Source organism: Hemitrygon akajei, chromosome 20, assembly GCF_048418815.1.
Source record: "Hemitrygon akajei chromosome 20, sHemAka1.3, whole genome shotgun sequence".
In the NCBI taxonomy this organism is placed as follows: domain Eukaryota; kingdom Metazoa; phylum Chordata; class Chondrichthyes; order Myliobatiformes; family Dasyatidae; genus Hemitrygon; species Hemitrygon akajei.
In genome coordinates, this window is record NC_133143.1 from 53,118,719 (window position 1) to 53,143,523 (window position 24,805).

At 41.2% G+C, this 24,805-nt stretch overlaps 1 protein-coding gene across 2 annotated transcripts in view; it reads right to left on the bottom strand.

The window, feature by feature from the left end:
• Positions 1-24,805, bottom strand: part of sacm1lb (SAC1 like phosphatidylinositide phosphatase b) — a 74,814-nt gene that overhangs the window by 27,037 nt on the left and 22,972 nt on the right. For both annotated transcript variants that reach the window (XM_073024323.1, XM_073024322.1), the window contains exons 3-9: positions 22,029-22,103; positions 19,975-20,102; positions 17,593-17,742; positions 16,518-16,577; positions 8,774-8,807; positions 2,539-2,640; positions 1,562-1,647 (exon numbers count right to left, since the gene is read on the bottom strand). In XM_073024323.1, coding sequence (XP_072880424.1) covers positions 1,562-1,647; positions 2,539-2,640; positions 8,774-8,807; positions 16,518-16,577; positions 17,593-17,742; positions 19,975-20,102; positions 22,029-22,103 — 635 coding nt within the window. The remainder of the gene's footprint in view (positions 1-1,561; positions 1,648-2,538; positions 2,641-8,773; positions 8,808-16,517; positions 16,578-17,592; positions 17,743-19,974; positions 20,103-22,028; positions 22,104-24,805) is intronic.

Sequence of the window (24,805 nt, forward strand, 5' to 3'; positions counted from 1 at the left end):
CAGTTAATCAGACTTCTAGAACAATTTTTAGCAGATTAGTTATGAATATGCAAGTTATTAAAACTGTGATAAGAATTCCAAATATAAGGTTTTATCCTTATTTTTCCATCATCCTTGCATTTCAACCCGTTTTTTTTTCATTAAATGAAGATGCTTTCCTTGGACACGATTTACTTGATCTCCATTCAGAGCAAGTCTTCAAAAGGGAGTAAAATACTCTTTTATTCCCCTAATTCAATTATATTCATATACTCTTTGAAATTAAAAAAAAATTCACAGTTCTTCACTATCAATAGAGAGAAAACTTGACTCCAAATTGCATATGAAGATTTTGGGGCAAGTGAAACAAAGTCCAAACAAAGAGACAGGTATTAAGCAGTGTGTTAATGAAAGACAGAAAGAAAGATAATGTTTTAGCAATGGAATTCCAGAGTGAAGGGAGCTGAAGGAACAGCTGCCAACACTTTAAACAAGGGGAAAAGTAAAACTCAGAGATATGCAGCAGGTCAAATTTAGAGGAAATATAAACAAAGGTTAAAAATTGAGGCACTGCCAGAGCAAGAATAAATGTATGTCAGTCAGTGCCAGAGCAGAAACCAAATTCCCAAGATGCAATAATGGCACAATGGAAATATCTAAAGTACTACAACTCATTAGCCCTCTGAGCCTCTGTTACAAACTCAAATTATATAACCAATGTACTGCCACATTAGACAGTGAGTTCTCCAAGAATAAACTTCCCAACCCACATATTGTTACTCAGGAACATCACTTCTGATTGCGGCTATCATTCATGCTTTTATCACCTTCAAAATTATTCTAATGTACAGCTGGATAACATCCACAAACCATAGATTATCTCAAATGCCACTGCCAATATCTGACTTTACTCTAAGTCTTGCTATATATTAGCTATAGGCACATGAACCTACATTGGATCCCAGTCTCAACACATCCAATTCATAATCACTTATGCTGGTATTTAATTTCCTTCATTGCTGCAATACTTCCTCACCTCTATAACCTACTTCACCATAAGCCTCCATCCCCTCAGTTTGGAAATTCTCTTTGTCCACACCCAGGAGTTCCGAAACTAGGGTCCACAGACCCCTTGGTTAATGCTGGGGATCTATAGCATAATAAAAGGTTGGGAACCCCTGCTCTAGGCCATAATCTTTGTGCAGAAAGAAGGTTGGAGGGAAAAACCCACTGTTAAAACCAGCTTCTCTGTTAAGTTTTAATCATCTGCTTTCCTATCACTTTTCATAATACTGGTAATGTTTTGAGTGCCTTTGGATTTCATCTCTAAAATTTGGCTTATAAATGCCAACATTGCCTGACTCTTTATGGAACGGTCTTTAGTTACAGTGCCTGCAATCCCTTGAACTTCTCACTCCTATTACTTTGCCCTTCCAAAGTAAAAGTTTCCTAAGAGGCTGGTTGTTCCTTTCTAATCACTTTACCCATGCTTCCATTTGGGAAGTGAATGGATGTTTACTCACAAATGCTGTAAAAATGCAAGTTGTTGTATGACTAGTACAATGCAGTAGAAATCACTCACTTGTACAAATGATGCCTTATAACCATTGTACTGGATGATTTGCTCTGTCTCCACAAAGTTTGCAGCATGCCCCTCAGAGTCAATACCTAATTAAAAAATTTTTAAAAACATGAAGCTTAGAAATTTAAAAGAAATCCTAGGTGAACTATAGCCAAGTTACTGCAATAAAATTAGAACTTGCATGTGGAAGATTCAACTACTAAATTTTGTTTTCTGCAACGCAACTCCTTGCAATTTTCCTACACTTACTTCTAACACATCTAACCCAAAGGCCTTTGAAAATAGTCAACTGCCGGCAATTAATTGATAACTAACTGATGGAAACTTACTGTATATCCTGCTGGAATGTAGCAAAGCACTATACCATACCAACACTTTGTAGCACAGACATCCTCAATTAGTTAAAATCTTTAAGAAATGCATGAGAAAGGCCAAATGCTGCACCATGACAATTCAGGAAAATAAAACAATGTACAACCAAACGAAACCAGCGTCACTATTGAAATTAACTACCATTACTTGTGAAATATTGGATTCAAGTCACTTCATCCGGCTTGATGATTTACTTTTATAAGTCTATCCTTAAGATTATTTTGTTCAAACTTTGTTTTCTTGGCTTCACATCCAAATCAACTTTTACCAGCTTTCTCACAGGAGCCCATTTCAATTACATGGTTCTACTGTCACATAGTGCTTCTAATTATCATCATACAGTCTTGCCTAAGCTCCCCAGATATTCTTCTCTCATCAATTTCATTATGCAAAATATGCATAGTTTTTCCAATTGTTACAATGGTTTAAAACTTAGGGATCAACTTTGTATTTTCTCTGCGCCCACTCAATGGCCTCAAAATTAACTTTATATTTTACCTTAGTAACCAAAATTTTCTTTAAAAAAATCATACATATAGATATACACACACACAGAGCAGAAAGTTCATTGGCTGACTAGTTCAGGACACAATCTGTCCACTTACCTCTAACGTAATATCGAACCCCAGCTCTGAAACAGCTTCTTCTGGAGAGAAGCGTCCAGTCAAAGTATTTCCCATTTATACTACAACATTTCACAATAATGACTGAGGTAAGAGGTGAATGGTTAAGGATGCTTAACTTAAAAAGAACAATAAAATTTCCACTTTTAGAAGGAATAACAACAGCATGATAAAACATTGTGCAGTTAATTTTAAAGATATCTCATAGCTTATGCAAGATAGTTTAAGGGAAAAACATTAAGAACATTCTATTAAGATTTTCCACTGTGAAGCATGCGGCTTCCTACAAATGACTCACCTCGAAACAAAATGTCAAATAACTGGGACAACACCGCAGTATATAAAAATTAGATAGTTTGAAGTGGCAATAGAGCACTGAATGCATATTATCTTGGGATCGCTATCAGGACTCCAACTGGAAACAGATATCAATACCCAACAGGGCAGCCAGGAGTGGGCATGTTATAGCATCAGCATCAAAATCAAACTTCAGCATGAAGCCATGTCAAGCACCTGCATCAAGAGGATATCAGTATTTAGGAGAGGACAGGTTACACAAGTTGGAAGGGCAAAGGTCCCACTACTCTTTCTTATTACCATACTCACCATACTGATCTGATGCACTGTTTTTGTTATTCACTATCAAAAGGAAAAAATGCTTGAAGAGCGTATTTTCTTTGATTTGGAGAATATCAGTTTTGCCTTCTTTTGTATGGAGTAATTGAGATGCTCCAGTGTTAAAAGGTCATTTTGGATATATTAAAAAATAAATCTATTTTCTTTTTAAATGTTAAATAACCAATTAAATCTCAGGAGTAACATGTAGAATATGAAAAATTGTTTATTTTATCGATAAGGAGGTTTACAAGTTTGTTTAGTTATGAACAGCAGATTTATCACTTTACTGAAAATCTGATTTCTGATTTGATTATAATTATTGAAAGACAATTGCAACATTGCAGATATTACATGGAACTATCAATCAATAACTATATTTTAATAAATGTTCCATAGCTGAAGAAAACCAGTCAAATTGATCTAACTCATTGTTTGTCTTGCTTTAAACTGTGAAACATAGTATACAGCACTTGCACAATTTTCAGTGACACTAGATCAAAAACTGTAACTTTGAATGATATTTTAAAAAATCACACGGAAAAGTCAAATATAAATACAAAGTGCAATTGTATTATCTTCAATTCTTAAAAAAATGGGAGCTATGTCTGAGGTGGTAACGAACTGAGGTAGTAAATTGGATTAGACATTGGCTCAATGGGAGAAGTCAGAGAGTGGTAGTGGAGGATTGCTCTCTGAGTGGAGGCCTGTGACTAGTGGTGTGCCACAGGGATCAGTGCTGAGTCCATTGTTATTCATCATCTATATCAATGATCTGGATGATAATGTGGTAAATTGGATCAGGAAAATTTGCTGATGATACGAAGATTGGAGGTGTAGTGGACAGTGAGGAAGGTTTTCAAAGCTTGCGGAGGGATCTGGATCAGCTGGGAAAATGGGCTGAAAAATGGTAGATGGATTTTAATACAGACAAGTGTGAGGTATTGCACTTTGGAAGGAAAAACCAAGGTAGAACATACAAGGTAAATGGTAGGGCACTGAGGAGTGCAGTAGAACAGAGGGATCTAGGAATACAGATACAAAAGTCCCTAAAAGTGGCATCACAGGTAGATAGGGTAGTAAAGAGAGCTTTTGGTACATTGGCCTTTATAAGTCAAAGTATTGAGTATAAGAGTTGGAATGTTATGGTGAGGTTGTATAAGGCATTAGTGAGGCTGAAGTTGGAGTATTGTGTGCAGTTTTGGTCACCAAATTACAGGAAGGATATTAATAAGGTTGAAAGAGTGCAGAGAAGGTTTACAAGGATGTTGCCGGGACTTCAGAAACTGAGTTACAGAGAAAGGTTGAATAGGTTAGGACATTATTCCCTGGAATGTAGAAGAATGAGGGGAGACTTGATAGAGGTATATAAAATTATGATGGGTATAGATAGAGTGAATGCAAGCAGGCTTTTTCCACTGAGGCTAAGGGAGAAAAAAAACCAGAGGACATGGGTTAAGGGTGAAGGGGGAAAAATTTAAAGGGAACATCGGGGGGGCTTCTTCACACAGAGTGATGGGAGTGTGGAATGAGCTGCCGGATGAAGTTGTAAATGCAGGCTCACTTTTAACATTTAAGAAAAACTTGGACAGGTACATGGATGAGAGGTGTATGGAGGGATATGAGCCAGGTGCAGGTCAGTGGGACAAGGCAGAAAAATAGTTCAGCACAGTCAAGAAGGGCCAAAAGGCCTGTTTCTGTGCTGTAATGTTCTATGGTTCTATGGTAGAAATAGAATGATGCCCATAATACATCTAGAGGAACTCAAAAGAATTTGAGTTCTTCAAGTACATGAAGTCCTTCTATTGATAGCCATTATGATCAGAATCAAAGGTCCACACTGATTCTTCCACCGTCTCCGTCTCCAGGCCTAGTTCGTTGGCAAGGACTCTCCACCCCGCACCGATGACCCCTTCTCCTGTCTTCAACATTCCTCTTCCTGGACACCCCGCTCTGGTCTTCTGCCTGCTCTGGATCTTTTCACTGCTAACTGCCAACCGGACATCAACCTTCTCGACTTCACCACTCCTCTCTCCAATTCCAACTTCACTCCTTCCGAATGCTCTGCTCTCCACTCCCTCAGCACTAATCCTAACCTCATCATTAAAACCGCATTTAAAGGGGGTGCTGTCGTAGTTGGCGTACTGATGTCTACTTTGCAGAGGTCAGGTGACAACTGTCAGATACCTCCTCTTATATACCCCTTGAACAGGACCCCACTAAGGAGCACAAGGCCACTGTTCCCCACACCATCACTGGCCTTATTAATTCTGGGGATCTCCCATCCACTGCCACCAACCTGCACCTTGGACCTCCTACCCAAGACCTACAAAAATTGTTTGTCCAGGTAGACCCATTGTTTCAGCTTGTTCCTGCCCCACTGAACTCATATCTGTATATCTCGACTCTGTTTTATCCCCCCCTGGTTCAGTCCCTTCCTAGCTACATCCGTAACACTTCACATGCTCTGGATCTTTTCAATGATTTCAAGTTCCCTAGCCCTGAACATCTTATTTTCAGCATGGATGTCCAGTCCCCATACACCTCCATCCTTCACCAGAAAGGCCTCATAGCTCTCCGTTTCTTTCTGGACACCACACCCAACCAGTTCTTCTCCATCTGGCAAAACTTGTCCACACTCTCAATAATTTCTCCCTTTTGCTCCTCCCACTTCCTTCAAACAAAAGGGGTAGCCATGGGTACTCGCATGGGTCCCAGCTATGCCTGTCTTTTTGTTGGCTACGTGGTACAATCTATGTTACAAGCCTACACTGGTGTCACTCGCCCACTTTTCCTATGCTACATCAATGACTGCATTGCTACTGTGTCCTGCACCCATGCCAACCTCGTTGACTTCATCAACTTTGCCTCCAACTTCCACATTGCACTCAAATTTACCTGGTCCATTTCCGACACCTCCCTCCCCTTTCTCGATCTCTCTGTCTCTATTTCTGGAGACAGCTTATCTACTGATGTCTCATAAACTCACAGACTCTCACAGCTCCCTCGACTATACCTCCTCCCACCATTACTGGTAAAAATGCCATCCCGTTCTCTCAATTCCTTCGTCTCCACTATGTCTACTCTCAGGATGAGGCTTTTCATTCCAGAATGAAGGAGATGTCCTCCTTCTTCAAAGAAAGTGGCTTCTCCTCCTCCACTCCCAACAGCATCTCTTCCATTTCACACACATCTGCCCTCAACCCATCCTCCCACCACTCCACCAAGAATAGATTTCCTCTTGTCCTCATCTACCACCACCAGGCTCTGAGTCCTGCACATAATTCTCCATAACTTCCGCCATTTCCAACAGGATCCCACCATAGGCACGTTTCCCTTTCCCCCACTTGCTGCTTTCGTGACTCCCTTGTCCATTCGTCCCTCCCGACACTTATCCCTGCAAGCAAAACCAGTGTTACACTCTTCGCTCACTACTATTCAGAGTTCCAAACAGACCTTCCAGGTGAGGCGACACTTCACTTGTGAGTCTGTTGGGATCATCTACTACATCTAGTGTTCCCGGTATGGCCTCAGTATATCAGTGAGACCCAACATAGACTGGGAGACCTATTTGCCAAGCACCAATACACCATCCACCAGAAAAAGCGGGATCTCTCAGTGGCCACCCATCTTATCCCATTCCCATTCTGACATGTCAATCCACGGCTTCCACTACTGTCGCAATAAAGCCATGCTCAGGTTGGAACAGCAACACCTTATATTCCATCAGGGTAGCCTACAACCTGAAGGCATGAACATCGATTTCTCGAATTTACAGTAGTGGCTAGCACCCGCCCCTTTCACCATACCCCAGCCTCTTTTCACTCTTTCACCTTATCTACCTGCCTGCAGTCTCTGGTGTTCCTCCTCCTTTTCTTTCTTCCATGGCTTTCTGTCCTCTCCTATTAGATTCCTCTTTCTCCAGCCCTGTATCTCTTTCACCAATCTATTAATTAAACCCTCCCCTCCCAGTTTCACTTATCACCTTGTATTTCTTCCTCTCCTCCCACCCTTCTAACATTGACTCCTCATCTTTTTTTCCCTCCAGTACTGAGGAAGGGTCTTGGCCTGAAATGTCGACTGTACTCCTTTCCATAGATGCTGCCTGGCCTGCTGAATTCCTCCAGTATTTTGTGTGTGTTGTTAATAAGAATCAGGTTTAGGTTTGATATCGCTGGCATATGTTGTGAAATTAGTTAACTTTGTGGCAGCATACAATGCAATACATGATAAATATAGAGAGAAAAACTGAATTAAAGCACATATATGTGTATTAAACAATTAAATTAAGTAGCGCAAAAACAGAAATTTTGAAAAGCAGTGAAGTGGTGTCCATGGGTCAATGTCCATTTAGGAATTGGATGGCAGAGAGGAAGAAGCTGTCCCTGAATTTCTGTGTGCCTTCAGGCTTCTGTATCTCCTTCTTGATGGTAACAATGAAAACAGGGCATGACCTGTGTGGTGGTGCTCTTCAATGATGGACGTCAGCTTTCTGAGGCACTACTCCTAGAATTTGTCTTGGATATTATGGAGGCTAGTGCCCATGAAGGAGCTGACTAATTTTACGAATCTCTGCAGCTTACGTCAATACTGTGCAGTAGCCCACCACCTCCCCCCCGCCCCCATACCAGATGGAGATGCAGCCAGTCAGAATGCTCTCCCAAGGTACATCTGTGGAAGGTTTTGAGTATTTTAGGTGATAAATAAAATATAGCTGTTGTTTTGCCTTCATTATAGCTGTATGTTGGCACCAGCTCAGAACCTCAGAGATATGGACACGCACAAACTTGAAATTGCTCACTCTCTCCACTTCTGATCCTGTAAGAGAATTGGTTTGTGTTCCCTCATCTTACCCTTTCTGAAGTCCACAACTGCATAAGTTGCAATTGCAATTCCAAATTGGGAGCTACGAATGCTTACTGATATGGTCAAGCAGTGATAGTGATTGCAAGCAGGAAGCAACTAGGATAGCAAGGATAATAAGGTCAGGAAAACAAGTAATTTTAATCTGTCAGAATTAGGCTTCTAAAAGTTAATACAAGAATGAACACTAGCCATCATTCGGAAAATCAAACAAAGACAGTATTCTGGTTACAGTGCCATCATGAAAGGTTTTATAGCAATCACAATATTTTTGTAATGTCACAAATGTTTGTTAAAGAAGGGTGTATCACATTACTAACAAGAATATCTGAGATGTTAAGAACATGGAGTCACAGCCTTACAAGTTTGGGCAAAAATTTTAAGCTTGCGGAGAGAAATTCCTTCAGTGTGAAATTCTCTTCCATGGGAAGTAATAAAGGTCACATGATGGGGAGGAATGGGGGGGGTGGGGTGTTATATTCTGACAAAGCTCTCCATAGCACAAAGCTGGGTCATCCGCACATGGGATAAGAAATACAAGCTGGAAAAAAAAGTAGTATTTAGTTACTGTTTCCTTTTCATACAAATTTTGAGATACCAATTTTTGGTAATGATTTGTGAATTCTGTAAAAGCCAACTTCCATTACCTGCGCAAATGTTTCATTCACATCAATCAATTAGATACACTTTAGTCACTTGCAGTAGCTATTGCTACCAATCCATTTCTAGGAAAGGATACACCCATGAATCACTGGCACAGCAAACCTGTGAAGCTGTTGGACAGATAAAAAAAATAAGTCAATGCAATATTAACACCATGTGACTTGGCATAACATTATGAATACAATACCACTGTTTCACCATTATCCACAAATACGTGTATAAATTGCAAGACATAGTTGCAGAATAAGTTCAAATAATCAGAACTGAAATGAAAGGCCAATATGACCAGGAAGCAACCAGATCAATGTGAAAACCCATCTGTTTGAACAACATCTTCCAGTCTGTACTACATGCAACTCAAATCTATCAGGCTTAATTCTTAATTATCTCAATTTGGTGGCAATTTGGATTGGTCATAGATGTCAGCATTAGCAAAAGTTCTAAAGTTAAATATTAAAAATTGTATTCAAAATAATATATTCAGCTTTCCTTTTTCCCAACTAAGAGCACATATTAGCCTCATCCTTGACTTATTTGTCTCAGGACAATGATGTTGATGTCAAAGTGGAGGAGCTAAAGTTGACGCAAGAGGGCAACTTCTCCCAGGCAACCTGCAAAACAGTTTAAATTCTTCTCTCTAATGCCTCTTATTTCCTTTTCAAGGTGGCTGGGGTCCTGTCAGAGTCCATTATCTATACCTGCATTCAAACTGTGGTTCTTCACAGCAGTGGGTTCCCACTCTCAGAGCTCACCGAGCGGCCTAGCTTTTTCAATACTCCAGGAGCAGCCTGGAAGTCGTGCACCTTTGGGGTGTGTCCTTGTAGACAATCCCGATTCCTTGCTGGTGTCACTAACTGAAGCGTTGCAGGAGATCAGAACATCGAGACAGCAGGTGCTGCTGTCAGAGGCCTCTGCACTCGAGCGATGGCTCTCTCTCTCTCTCTCAATGGTTAGAGAGAGTTTGCTACTGATTCTCAAGTCAGAGAAACTCGAAATAAAATGATGCTACAGACTGTAACATCGAAACAGCGAGCTGATGGTCTCCGTTCTTGCTGTGGTAGGAATAATACCTCTCCCTCCCTTGTTAGTGAGACAGAGAGAACCTGTGGCATGTCGAACTGTTGGGATGAACAGTAGTTTCTGATTGACTCTAGATATGACCATATCACCAGAAAACACAGGAGCAGAATTAGGCCATTGTCTCATCGAGTCTGCTCCACCATTCAATCATAGCCGATACTTTTTCCCCTCCTCAGCCCCACTCCTCGGTCCTCACCCGTAATCTTTGATACCATGGCCAATCAAGAACCTATCAATTTCTGCCTTAAATACATCCAACAACCTAGCCTCCGCAGCTGCCTGTGGTAAGACATTCCACAGATTCACCACTTTCTGACTAAATAAATTTCTCAACAATCTGAAAAAGTGCAACAAAATCATCCACCTTATTTCTTATAATCCATGCATTGAGATGTAACACTTTATGTACTGTACTTGCTACCCTTTTAGATTCTGCATCCCTAATGCACTGATTCTCACCCTGCTGACTGCAGTTTTGTCCTACCATCTGTCTGCCCTTCCTGACAGACTGACTGCACGCTAGCTTTGCTTTTTTGCCACCCATCCTATCCTGAGTCCTTCACTCTGGATCCCAACCCCTGCCAAATTAGTTTAAACCCTCCCCAAAGCTCTGACAAACCTGCCATGAGAATATTGGTCCCCTTCGGGTTCGGGTGCAATCTGTCACTTTTGTATAGATCATACCTCTCCCAGAAGAGATCCCAATGATCAAAGAACCTGAAGCCCTGCCCCCTGCACCAGCTTCTCAGCCACACATTTATCTGCCAAATCATCCTGTTTCTACCCTCACTGATGCATGGCACAGGCAGCTATTCAGAAATTACTACCCTGGAGGCCATGCTTCTGAGCTTTCTGCATAGCTCTCCAAATTCCCTCTTCAGGACCTCTTTACTTTTCCTTCCTATGTCATTGGAACCAATATGTACCAAGAAACCTGGCTGCTCTCCCTCCCCTTCCAAAATCTTGTAGATGCAATCCGAGATGTTCCTGACCCTGGCAAAGAGATCACGGTCTCTTTGGGGGCTTTGCTATTGCTTGCATGCTGGGTGTTGGGGGGGGGGGTGGGGGGGTGATGCTTTTTGCTGAGGCAGGTGAGAGGGAGGGGGAGTGGGGAGGATTGATACTTGGCTGCTGCTTGTGTGTGGGAGGAGGGAGCTTTGGGGTTCTAATGCTTTGGGTCTTTTCTTCTGTTTCGTGGATGTCTGTGGAGAGTAAAAATTTCAGGTTATATACTGTATACATTCTTTGATCTCTAATGGAACCGTTGAAGTGAGGTTCTGATGTTAGAGCATTGTTCAGAATTGACATTATTGGCTGGTGGGACTGTCCATTAGAGTCCTGAGATTCAAGATCCCAAGCTTCATATTTAGTGAAATTCACCTGTATGTGACTTGTGGAACAACTATTGCACATTGATTACACGTGTGACTTGTGGAACAGCAGATTTCACACTGTGAGGCCTCGATCCAGTGGCAAAGGTATCCAGGTGGTTTGGTAACAAGCTCAGCTGCAAGGACAAAGGCACACGTATGCAATCAGTAGCCACTTTATTATGTACACGAAGCACAGAATAAAGTGGCCTCTGAGTGTATTTCTGTATGTCCGTGGTCTTCTGCTGATATAGTCCATCCACTTCAAAATTCAGAGATGCCCTTCTGTGCACCACTGTTGTAACATGTGGTTATCTGAGTTATTGCTCCCTTTCTGTCAGTTTAAACTCGTCTCGCCATTCTCCGCTGACCTCTCTCAATAACAAGGCATTTTCACCACAGATCTGCCACTCGCTATATGTTTTTTTTGTATTTCACGCCATCCTCGGTGAACTCTGGACACTGTTTTGCGTGAACACCTCAGGAGATCAGCAGTTTCTGAGATAATCAAACCACTCCATTCTGCTGTCCACAGTTAATGTCACTTTGATCACGCTTCTTCCGCAATCTGATGAACAACAACTGAACCTCTTGACCATGTCTACATGCATTTATGCACTGAGTTGCTGCCACATGATTGGCTGATTAGCCATTTGCAGTAACGAGCAGATGCACAGGAATACCTAATAAAGTGGCCACCGAATGTAATTGCACACACAAGCAGGTACCAGAACATTTGTTCTGATTTCACTTGCATGCACACACAAGCGTACACCACAACGTGCCTCAGACATAGGTGCTCTTGCAGATGCTGCCTCATATTACCCTCTCTCATCCCTACCTATACCCATTGGTACTGGACTCCCCTTTTTCTCAGAAAGACAAGATGGAACAGGATTATTGCCTTCATGAGAAGGGGATCAGTCAGTAAAAGTCAGTTAGTCCATGTTCTCTGCGACGCTCTATGCAGTATACATGAATGTCCCTGATCTTCCAGTTCACTCTAACCATGACATTGCAATTTTCAGCATGTGAGCTACAAATGAGGCCAAGGAGCACTTTTCTGATCTTCAGAAAGCTTTTCCTACAACCCAGAAAGAACTAAACTGATCCTCCCTGGCAACCTATTAGGGTCAGAAAAGGCACAATATGATGTCTACATTACTGACATCAAAAGAAGTACCAATGACTGTAGAACTGACCATGCCTAATTTAATCTGTTACTTTCAACATTCTGGATCCCAAAAGAGCAGCAGCTACAGAAGTATTGCCATAGCAAAATCAATACTAAATGTGTCTATAAGTTCACCTTCTCAAACAGTACCTCGTAGGCACCTGACAACACCCAACTAGCACAATCTATGAGTGCCCATAGTATTAAGACTAACTCAAGGGTCCACTAAAATTAGCATTTGTAAAGAGCCTTTTGGCTTCATTAGCAGAAAACACTAGAGACTCAGCCCAAAACGTTGATTTGTTATTCCTTTCCATAGATGCTACCTGACCTGCTGAGTTCCTCCAGCACTTTGTGTGTGGTGCACTAGGTTTGGTGTGATGAGAGTGACCAGGGGATCCAGGGTTTAATTAACTCCAGAGGAAGGAATTCTTGGATTGGAATCTCCACCCTAGCCAAAGGGAAAAGAAATAGTTTTATAGGCAGTTGAAGGCAAAGGTCCAAAGAAGAAAAAAAGTGACTCAAAAGAATGAGATGGTGGGCAGAAAGAGCCTGACAATTCAATCACAACACACAAAAGATTCTGCAAATACTGTTGATCTTGTGCAACACACACAAAATGCTAGAGGAACTCAGTAGGCATCTATGGAGGGGAATAAACAATCAACAATTTGGGTTGAAACACTTTACCAAGATTGGAAAGGGGGCAGAAGCTGGAATAAGGAGGTGGGGCTGGGAAGGAGTACAAGCTGGCAGGTGATAGGTGAACAGGTGAGAGGGAAGGTGGGAGAGAAAGGGAATGAAGGGGGCTGAGAGGGGATAAGTGGAGAAAGTAAAAGGTTGAAGAAGAAGGGATCTAACAGGAGAGGACAGTGTACTATTTCAGAATAGAAAGGAGGAGGGAAACCAGAGAAATGTGATGGGCAAATGAGAAGAGAGAAGGGGTGAGAGGATAACTAGAATGGAAAATGGAAAAAGAGAAAAGGAAAGGGGGAGAAATTATCAGAAGTTAGAGATATAGACGTTCATATCTATTGGCGGCTACCCAGATGGAATATGAGGTGTTGCTCTTCTAACCTGAGTTTACAGTGATAGAGACAGAGGAACTGAAAGAAGGGAATAACTTCAATAAAGTCAATGATGCTGGGACATGTGTGGATTCTTCAGCACTATCAAAGATATAACCCCAGCTCAAAAACCCAAAGGTGTTCACTGAGAGCCAAGATTGGAAGTGAATTTAGAGAACAAAGGTGCAGTCAGCTGAAGGACACCCCAAGCATCTGTTAGCCATGACCACAGCCCTTATTGCGAATGTCTGACTTCATCCTAAAACAAATTTATGCCTTGGAAAAAGTATTCAGCCACAACAATTTTCACATTTCACTGCCCATTTTCTACATTTAAAGTATGTTAAAGTAGAATTTTGAGCTAATCTGCAAAACATTGTGTATTATGTCAAATCAAAAGAAAAATTCCAAAACCTGTCAATTTAATAAAAATTAAAAATCAAAACTGAGACTGAAAAAGTATTCAACCTCTTGTAATTACTATACTAACATTCCTCAGGCACAATACTGTATGTTACCTAACCAATTCACCAAATTTTTTTGATGCAGAAAATTGGAGGATCACCTGAATAAGTATCCCCTCTCTCTATAATGTCCAACAGTACGGTAGATTTTCAACAGGCCAAACCAAACCAAAATGAAGACCAAGGAGCATTCAAGATAAGTTGTGGAAATGACAATAGAGAAGCGGGAACAGCACAAGACCATCTCAAAGGCACTGAACATACCTTGGAGCTCAGTGCAGTCCATTGTGGAACAGGTGGAAAAAATAAGAAACCACAGTCACACTGCCTAAGTCAAGCCACCCCTCTAAATGCAGTTGCTGAAGAATGGCACTTGTAAGAAAGGTACTACGATGTCAACAGTCACTCTGAGTGAGCTGCAGAAGCCAGAGGCTGCAACTGGAGATGAAGTTATGGGTCCACAGTCTCTAAGGACTGTATTTATGGAAGAGTGGCAAGGAAGAAGCCCTGGCTAAAAAAAAACATATCCTTGCCCATAAAGACTTTGCAAAGAATCACTTACAAGATACTGTAAATACGTGGAAGAAGATCTTATGGTAGGATAAGACTAAAATGGAACTTTCTAGCCTCAACACTAAGCAGTAAGAGTGGCGTGAATCTAATACTGTACATCAGCCAGGTAACATCATCCCTACTGTAAAGTGTGGTGGAGGTAGCATTATGCTAAAGGGATGTTTTTCAGCAGCAGGGACTGGAAATATGGTCAGGACTAACGGGAAAATGAATGCTGCTAAATACAGAGAGATCCTGGATAAAAATCTGCTGGCCTTTGCCAGAAAGCTTAAACTGTGAAGGAAGCTAGTCTTTCAGCAGGACAATGACCGAAAGCACACTGACAAAGCAACCAAGGAATGGCCTCAAATGAAGAAAATTGATGTCCTTGAGTGGCCAGAGTCTTGTCCTTTACTGCTGTCCACCACCACTCCCCAACTTACCTGCTATTTTGCAAGGAGGAAGAGGCAAATCTTGCTCAATCACATTGTACAAAGCTAATAGAAGTTAAAAACCAAAAAGATTGCTGGCTGTAATAGCTGTGAGTGGTGGCTTAACTAAATACTGAGCAAAGGGGATGAATACTTTTGAACTGCTGACATTTCAGTTTTTGAATTTTCAGTTTTTCATACTTCACAGATTTCCCTTTTTTGGGGGGTTCTACTGTGGAAAACACAGCATGTGATTCACAGATAAAAATTTTCAGTTAAATTGATCAAAATCCCTGATTATAATAGTCATGAATGTGAACAAAGGGTTTGGGGCTGAACCCTTTTACAAGGCACTGTAATCAGGTCTAATTTCATTGCTGCCAAAGGCCAACATGCCATGAAGAGGCCATTATGCCAGCTGAAAATTAGATCTGAAGCTCCACAAGTTGGCAGTTGAACTTCAGTCACCTCATCTTACCATGTATATATGTAAAAGAGGTGGAATGCCAGAGATCCTCAGAGCTGTTGCAATGCTTAGTAATGGATTAAAAGCAGATCCAATCTTATTACAGGCTGTGTCAAGCAAAGCCATGTCATTGCCTGATACTTTTCTCCAAGTGACTGGTAGCAGTGTTGCATGCCTTTACCAACGAACGGGAGCGAAGTTAACTTACAGGACAACTGGGAAACAGTTCAGGAACCAACATCAGCTCAACATGAGTCTCAAGATGCAGAACGCAGGTTATACTTGCACATGGCCACAATAAAAGCTCTAAATCATCATCAAATACTTTAGAAAGTGGTCTTACACAAAATATTTGCAAAAAACAGTCAGTAATCACCACTCTCTAACAACATAAGTCTGGAAAATATGAAGCACTTCTCATATTTTACATGCTGCTTCTCAATGCAGACAGACCGATGGTAAGATTCACTATTGCTATCAGTTAAGTCAGCAATCTCTTACCGTCGGAAGAAAAGGGTACTTGAAGATCAAGATCTCAAACTCAGCCCAAAGCTCATTACCAACCAGCTGCCAGTGATCCTTGTCCTACCATTCAATTCTGAGACAGGCACCTCAAAGTATTATAAAGTACTCTCCAATACTACCTCATAAATCCACTGGTAGGATAAATAAATCAATATAAAATCCTCTCCCAAGCTAAGACCTGACACTCAAGTTTTCAAGCAGACAATTTCCCCCCCCAAGTGTAAGATCTGGTGGCCAGAGGAAATTGTGTAAGGATGTTCTCCAAACCTTCTTGAAAAGCTGTAACATTTCACAGATCTCATAGGAAAACATGAGCATCAGTTATGATGGCACTGAGATCTGAGTCCTTTAGGCACCAGCACACAGAAACCCAACATAAGGAGAAGGAACCCACCATTTCCCACTCAGCTACCCCATCAAGAACTTCCTGTAGCCATGTCAGAACTTACAGAACTGGAACGGAGAAAGTCATTCTTGCCCTTGATTTAAATTCCAAATCAGAATTAGCCAACAATCAATAAAATGTTTTTTTGGGCAAGATTGCTGACTTGAGCAGTGTATTGTTGAGTAAGTTCATTAGTCGAATTGAATGCAAAAGTGAAAGTGAACCAGTGTGGTCAGAGGTACACATGCTACCATCAGCAATGAATAACCAGCCTCCTCTTCTCTCAAATCCTACCAAAGAACTTACCTCTGGCTGCGCAGCAAATTCCCGCAGGAGGTACCCATTCCATACAAAGCGCTGATCTGCCTATGAGGATAACGGCATTGTAAACACAAATTTAAGGTAAACATATCCATGCAACTGACACCACTTAATTAAATAAATGCAGCTTGGTGGTGCAAACTGAAACATGCAATTAACATAATATAACAGATTTATCTGTCTTTATCTTTCCTGATGAAACATATGCAGAATAACTCCCATGCTAAGAGATAATGATTTAAATGAAAACTACTTGATGGTGCCAACCAGCATTATAGGGAAACACATTCAGCTGCATAAGGCCAACCAACACACAAGCATAGTGGGATGCTTTATCTGTTAGTGTTAATGTTAGTTAAAGTCTGGCATTCAAACAAGCAAAGCAATTATGCTGTTGGCAATATTGTCAAACTGTTCCTCCTCCCACATTCTCAAAGCTACCACCCTGCAGACACAAGATATGGCAAAGCTGACACTATTCTTAATTTGGAGCTTTGCTATAAGTCTTAAAGCGGCATTACTGTAGTTACTGTCGAACTATCTAAATTTTCACAATCCAATATACACTAGTTTAATCAAACCTTCAGATTGACACAGTTAAAACAGCCTTTTTTATTTGGATTTTGTACTTGCCATTATTATCCGTTGACCTTTGTGCCGATATTTAGTTCAGAACTATGCGTGTCCATTATGATACCTTTTATTTCTGTGGACTGAATGCTAAAAATACTGCACTTGGGTCCTTATAACCAGTGTCCAAAATGAAAAAGTCAATACTTGGGCCTTACATGTGGAAGGAAATATGCTGAAAATTAATGAGCACAAGAATTTACTTCTGCAAAACAATTAAGAAATTTGGTGGATTTTGCTATAAGATACAAAAGCCCAGGATTGAAAAGATCCAGGATGAATATTTCACATTTGATTGCTCAAACCTTTTGCAGTGGAACATATAGCGCCAGTGTGTAATGTGAACTTCATACTACAGTAAGCAAAACTGGAGGAGACTGCACAAATATGGCTTCCTGTTTTTGATCCTCTTACCCTGAATCAACCTTACCCTTTCCAGTAGAGTCATTTCTTGAAACTCTGGACTGGTGTTGGCCAAGCGTTGCAATGTATGAGTCAGGTCATAGGTTGTAGAGAAGTAAAATCCATCAGTATTAAGCACATTGTTAAGCATCGTCAAGAAAGTCTTGTTATCTAGCATCTGTTGAATAAAAACAAAATAATAGTTTCCGATAAACATTTTCCAACATTATTATTGTGCGGGTGTTAAATATAAAAAACAAGACATGAAATTAGTAAATAAGTACAGTGGATTTTTAGTTAATTGGGGTAGCCACTTATTTAAGATACCAAAATCTAATCAAGAAAATAGCTGGGATTTCCTTAATTTATTTGAGACACTATGATGCTCAATTTGGGAAGGAGACTGTTGCTGAATACTTTCTAACTAGCGTCAGTCATATGCACTTGCATGGCTGTCAGGTTCTACGTTGTGCTGAAAATGTACGGTTTTGAAACAGTGTCAGTTGTGTGTGCTTGTGGTCAAAAAATAGTGATTTTTGTCACTGAAAGTTGGCGAGAAATGAGCAGCAAGGCAATTCAGAACTGTTCTGCTCTGCAGTTTCAAGCCTTCAGGCTTGGAGATGCCAGAAACAACAGGGAGTGAAACAATTTCATTCCTTCAACAAGTTAGGAATTGCGAAGTATTACAGTATCAACTGTCGTCTTGAATTGTGTGCTCTCTGGGCAGAACAATACAATACTTTTCAAATAAACTAAAGGAAGACAGGTATATTAGAGGAATTACATGAAGAATAAAGAAATGTAAATGAGTAATAACCTCAGACCGTCTGAGATGGTGGGGTTTGGCAGAGTTGGGTATGACATGGAGAACTTTTTGTAGAAGCTCAGTGTAGCTGTGAACACCATCAGAAGACAGGCAATTTTAAAACAAGTTCTGCATGTATTGAAAAATTGGGTACTTCCCAACATTTGCACATCAGTTAGAAAAGTAACACATGAAAGGAAGCTTGATGAGTTGTTGTTTGGTGGTAGCGTGTGGGAAATTGGATAGGTCATACAACCTTCCAATTTCTTCCACATCCCAAATGTCTGGTAAATGCATTGCTGGATTTTGTGAACTCCAGAACAGTCTTGTATTTTGTATCAAGAAGGAGACAGATGCAACAGAAACATGAATGATGAATAGAAACTTCTTCCTATTAAATACGAAAACAACATACACTTTAGAATGAACAATTAATTGCAGCCTTCACTGCTTACGTAACATGTTGTTTTGCGGCCATTATTTCTAAATGCCAATTAACAGAAATGAGTATTTAGGCAAAAATATTTTCTGACTTAAGTATGTGACATTAGTTTTATGTGCTTTCAAAATTTGAAGTAGCAACAGTTCCTGAGCCAGATGAAGGCGAGCAGTTAACTAAATCTCCTGGTGTCAATTATGTGATTACACCATATTGAAAGGTTAATGATCAATGATATTATCTCCCAGACAAAAACAAGTAGAGATTTTTTTAATGCACGTAAACTAGACCTTCATGGATAAAAGCCCTGCTTTACAGGAGCAGGGGAAGAGTTAGGGGAAGATTTCAGTGATGGTAAAGGGTACTTACATGCAGTGAGGATGCACTACATTGCATTAAATGCAGAAAACATTTGTCTAAGATTAATCTAAACGCAAATGGGTGTCCGACGCAGACTGGGAGACCGTTTCGCTGAACACCTACGCTGGGTCCGCCAGAGAAAGCAGGATCTCCCAGTGGCCACACATTTTAATTCCACGTCCCATTCCCATTCTGATGTCTATCCACGGCCTCCTCTACTGTCAAGATGAAGCCACACTCAGGTTGGAGGAACAACACCTTATATTCCGTCTGGGTAGCCTCCAACCTGATGGCGTGAACACTGATTTCTCTAACTTCCGTTAATACCCCTCCTCCCCTTCTTACCCCATCCCTGATTTATTTATTTTCCCTCCCCTCCTTTTTTTCTCTCTCTCTGCCCATCACTCTTTGCCTGTTCTCCATCTCCCTCTGGTGCTCCCCCCCTCCTTTCTTTCTCCTGAGGCCTCCCATCCCATGATCCTTTCCCTTCTCCAGCTCTGTATCACTTTCGCAAATCACCTTTCCAGCTCTTAGCTTCATCCCACCCCCTCTGGTCTTCTCCTATCATTTCGCATTTCCCCCTCCCCCCACTACTTTCAAATCTCTTACTATCTTTCCTTTCAGTTAGTCCTGACGAAGGGTCTCGGCCCGAAACGTCGACAGCTCTTCTCCCTATAGATGCTGCCTGGCCTGCTGTGTTGCATTTTGTGTGTGTTGTTGCAGAGAATTGCTAACAGTTTCTGTTTCTATTAATGATTTACAGCATCTGCAAGTTTTGCTTTATGATTATTACTTATGTCTATTACCTGTGTTTCCGTTAGGTGCAACACTGTCTTCTTGTACGAAATTATGTCGAATTCCGTTGCTTTCCAGATAGAATGACTGAACAACTCCCCAACTTTATGTTTTTTGGTAATGACAATAAGGTACATGCCTGTAGGAAGAGCGATAAAGGATTTTATGAGACACAGTAGTGCTGACTACAACAGATCCCGACCAACCTTAGGTTTCTACACATTTTCAAAATGTTAGGCTTAAAGACCCAATAATCCCAGCATCTCCAGGTGAATCGATTAAACCAAGATACGAAAGTTGTCACCCATGTAGATTAAGTAGGAACAACTTAATCCAGAAACATTTTTTTTCCCTAATTTTGCTTTCTTTTAAGTTCAAAATACATTTATTATCAAAGTACGTGAACTGAAGTTCACTAAAGTAAGTCCACAGCAAGGCATTACTGCAGCCGATTCAGAAGCCTGCTGGTTGCAGGCCACAACCTTAGTTCAGGGTGGAGACAAGTAAACCTCACAAATCAGTGAGCTGAACACTGGCTCACCCTTCTCCTCCTGCCCCGTCACGCTAACTTTTTCAATCTGGTAATTAATGCAAATATTATGGAAATGTTTGAGTCATTGGAATTGCACACCCTTTCTTACTGGCATAATTAAATCGCCTGTGATTTTAACAATAGTTAAATGCTTTATTCACAAAGGATACAAAAATTGTTTCGTTTCATAAACACTTTTTCTTATATTTGTGGCACTACTTTAAAGAGCAGCAATTGCTTCTGGCCAATGTTATCCCTCAATCAGAAAAACAAATGATCTGATCATAGACAACACACACAAAATGCTGGAGGAACTCAGCAGATCAGGCAGCATCTATGGAGGGGAATAAACAGTCCATGTTTCAGGCTGAGACCCCTTCATCAGGACAGCAATCATCTTGTATCTTTGCCCACTAGTTTTAGACTCTTCAACCTTGGAGAAAAGACTATGACTGCCAACCTTATCATGTTGTGAATTTAATTCTCTGGGAAAACAACCAACATTTGAAGTAAAAATAATTAATGCAAGGTTTAATTATCTTAGATGTCAGAATTCTGCAAGCTTTGCCAGTAGACATTCATGATAACGAATTGGTGATTTCTTTCTTTAAAAGTAGTAAGTGAAAATGATACATTAACTTGGTAGTATCAACTGCTTTCCTAAATTTCAGACAGGGTAAAAACTGTCAAATTCTTTTCAATGGTTGCAATAGCTTAACTTGCCAAATAGCCAACATCTTCATTATTGCACAAAATGTTCTTTGTGCATTTCAAAATATAAAAGCTTATCACACATTCAGAAAGAAATACTCTTGAAAGCATTATTAATTATGCTCACAATGTAGCACAAAAAAAAATCATGTTGCAGTCCAAGATCCTTCATCACCTTGCTAGCTCCCCAAATTCTACATGACCTAACCCTCCACATCACTTGCAATGCAGTACCTTGTCTAAGGCCTTTCTGAAGTTCATATTTTCACAGTCCAACCCTCACTTATCCCCTTAGTTGCCTCTTTAAAATACTCCAAGAGATTCAAAAAGGTAACACCTCATTCTTACCTGGTCTTCTTTCATGCCAAAAGCGTCAGTGTCCTGGAATATTTAGCTGTCAGTCCTGCCTTTGGTTCAGCCACATTTCTACTATTGCCACAATATCCCAGTCTCTTGAGGCAATCCACACCCTCAGTTTGTCTGTCTTACCTGTTAAGCTACATGCATGAAATCAATGCAATTTAAAGCAGTGATCCCATCTGCCATTTTACTGTATACGCGGCAATGCTGATCGCCAGCTTACATTCTTTGGTTGCTGTATGTACCCCTATCTTCTCACTAACTTCACTCTCAAGTCCCAATTCCCTGCCAATCCATTTAACCTTTCCTTGACCTTACTGCTTAGTAATCCGAAAATAGTAATTTTATCTCACAATAGCGGTATTTAGGTCTACAGCAACAATAAATGAAATCAATGCCAGGATTAATGTTCAAGCTAACTAAAATTTGAAAATATTTCTCTTACTTCTAAAAATCACCCACCTGCCACCAGACGAATTGTTCCCATGATTCCATAGACTGATCTGGTAACTGCAGAGGGTGGGACATCTTTCTTAACTGAGGAAAAACATAACAAGGAAAAATACATTAAATAGTTTGGATTTCAATATTAGACATATAAAATGTTATACAAAATGCAGAATAAAGCCCAACACAGTATTTGAATGCTAAGGATGTCTTTCTTTGAAGAGCAATTGCAATATTTTAGATCGTTAAGGGAGTCACAATTTTTAAGAAAATACTTAAAAGATTTGGAATAGCAAGCAAGAGAAATATCTGACAAGGTCATACTACAGGACTTGGTGACCACAGCAGAGATTAGGTCAAAAGTGAAGGATGGGAGGTTGAAAGAAAGGAGAATTAAGGGATGAAGGAACAGAGTGGACCAAGACCAGCACTAAGACTGCATGACCTACTTCTGTGGTGAAAGTAATCGGATGGGTTTGGAAAAGGAACAAGCATACAATCAGAAAGATTATTAAAATTTTTTAAAATAATTAACATATTACTAAGATTTTAAAACCAATAAAAAGTAGGTACTCCAACCACTCAGATTTCTTAAATTTAAAAAAATGCCCAAAGCATCTAATTTTATATCCACACTAAAAGATAATGATGGATAATTTATGGCAAGATCTTATGTTTAGTGATAGAAATGCACATGTATGTGTGTAGCAAACAAAAAAATTCCTTCATTAATTACAAACAAGCTAGTGGACATGATGTCAATTAGAGAAAATTCCCTGCAGTTTTGAGCAGAATCAGCATCTGAAACACAGATTAGCAGATCAAATTATGCAGCCTAATTTCTCCCAGGGAATCCTCTCTGAATAAAATTCAGCAAGTTTGGAAAGTATTTATCAACATGAAATCCCAAACAGGGAGTAATTCAAGAAATAATGACCCTCTAATATAAAAATGCCAGAACATAAAAAATTAAGTTAATTTAAGTTCATGTAATTTATGGACACCCCGCTCTAGTCTTCTACCTGCTCTGGATCTCTTTATTGCTAATTCCCGACGGGACATCAACCGTCTTGACTTCACCACACACTGTTCCAATTCCAACCTCACTCCTTCCGAACGCTCTGCTCTCCGCTCCCTCCACACCACCAATCCCAACCTCACTATAAAACCTGCTGATAAGGGGGGAGCTGTTGTTGTCTGGCGTACTGACCTCTACCTGGCCGAGGCACAGCGACAGCTCTCTGATACCTCCTCTTATTTACCCCTTGATCATGACCCCACTAAGGAGCACCAGGCCATTGTCTCCTATACCATCACCAACCTTATCAGCTCTGGGGATCTCCCATCCACTGCCACCAACCTCATAGTTCCCACACCCTGCACTTACCATTTCTACCTCCTACCCAAGATCCACAAACCTGCCTGTCCAGGTAGACCTATTGTCTCAGCTTGCTCCTGCCCCACTGAACTCATTTCTGCATACCTTGACACTGTCTTATCCCCCCCTTGTTCAATCTCTTCCCACCTATGTTCGTGACACATCTCATGCTTTGAATTTTTTCAATGATTTTAAGTTCCCTGGCCCCCTCCGTCTTATTTTCACCATGGACGTCCATCCCCCACCGAGATGGACTCGAAGCTCTTCAGTTTTTTTTGGATTCGAGACCTAACCAAATCCCCTCTACCACCACTCTCCTCAGTCTAGCGGAATTAGTCCTTACTCTCAATAATTTCTCCTTTGGCTCCTCCCACTTCCTCCAAACCAAGGGTGTAGCCATGGGCACCCGTATGGGTCCCAGTTATGCCTGCCTTTTTGTTGGCTTTGTGGAACAGTCCATGTTCCAAAGCTATACCGGTATCCATCCCCCTCTTTTCCTTCGCTACATCGACGACTGCATTGGCACTGCCTCTTGCACGCGTGCTGAGCTCGTCGACTTCATTAACTTTGCCTCCAACTTTCACCCTGCCCTCAAATTTACCTGGTCCATTTACGACACCTCCCTCCCCTTTCTTGATCTTTCTGTCTCCATCTCTGGAGACGGCCTATCTACTGATATCTACTATAAGCCTACAGACTCTCACAGCTACCTGGACTATTCCTCTTCCCACCCTGTCTCTTGCAAAAAGGCTATCCCCTTCTCACAATTCCTCCATCTCCGCCGCATCTGCTCTCAGGATGAGGCTTTTCTTTCCAGGACGAAGGAGATGTCTTCCTTTTTTAAACAAAGGGGCTTCCCTTCGTCCACCATCAACTCTGCTCTCAAACGCATCTCTCCCATTTCCCGCACATCTGCCCTCACCCCATCCACCCGCCACCCCACTCGGGATAGGGTTCCCCTTGTCCTTACCTACCACCCCACCAGCCTCCAAGTCCAACATATAATTCTCCGTAACTTCCGCCACCTCCAAAGGGATCCCACTACCAAACACATTTTTCCCTCCCCCCCCTTTCTGCTTTTCTCAGGGATAGCTCCCTACGCGACTCCCTTGTCCTCTCGTCTCCCCCATCCCTTCCCACCGATCTCCCTCCTGGCACTTATCCTTGTAAACGGAACAAGTGCTACACCTGCCCTTACACTTCCTCCCTCACCACCATTCAGGGCCCCAGACAGTCCTTCCAGGTGAGGCGACACTTCACCTGTGAGTCGGCTGGTGTGGTATACTGCGTCCGGTGCTCCCGGTGTGGCCTTTTATATATTGGTGAGACCTGACGCAGACTGGGAGACCGTTTCGCTGAACACCTAAGCTCGGTCCGCCAGAAAAAGCAGGATCTCCCAGTGGCCACACATTTT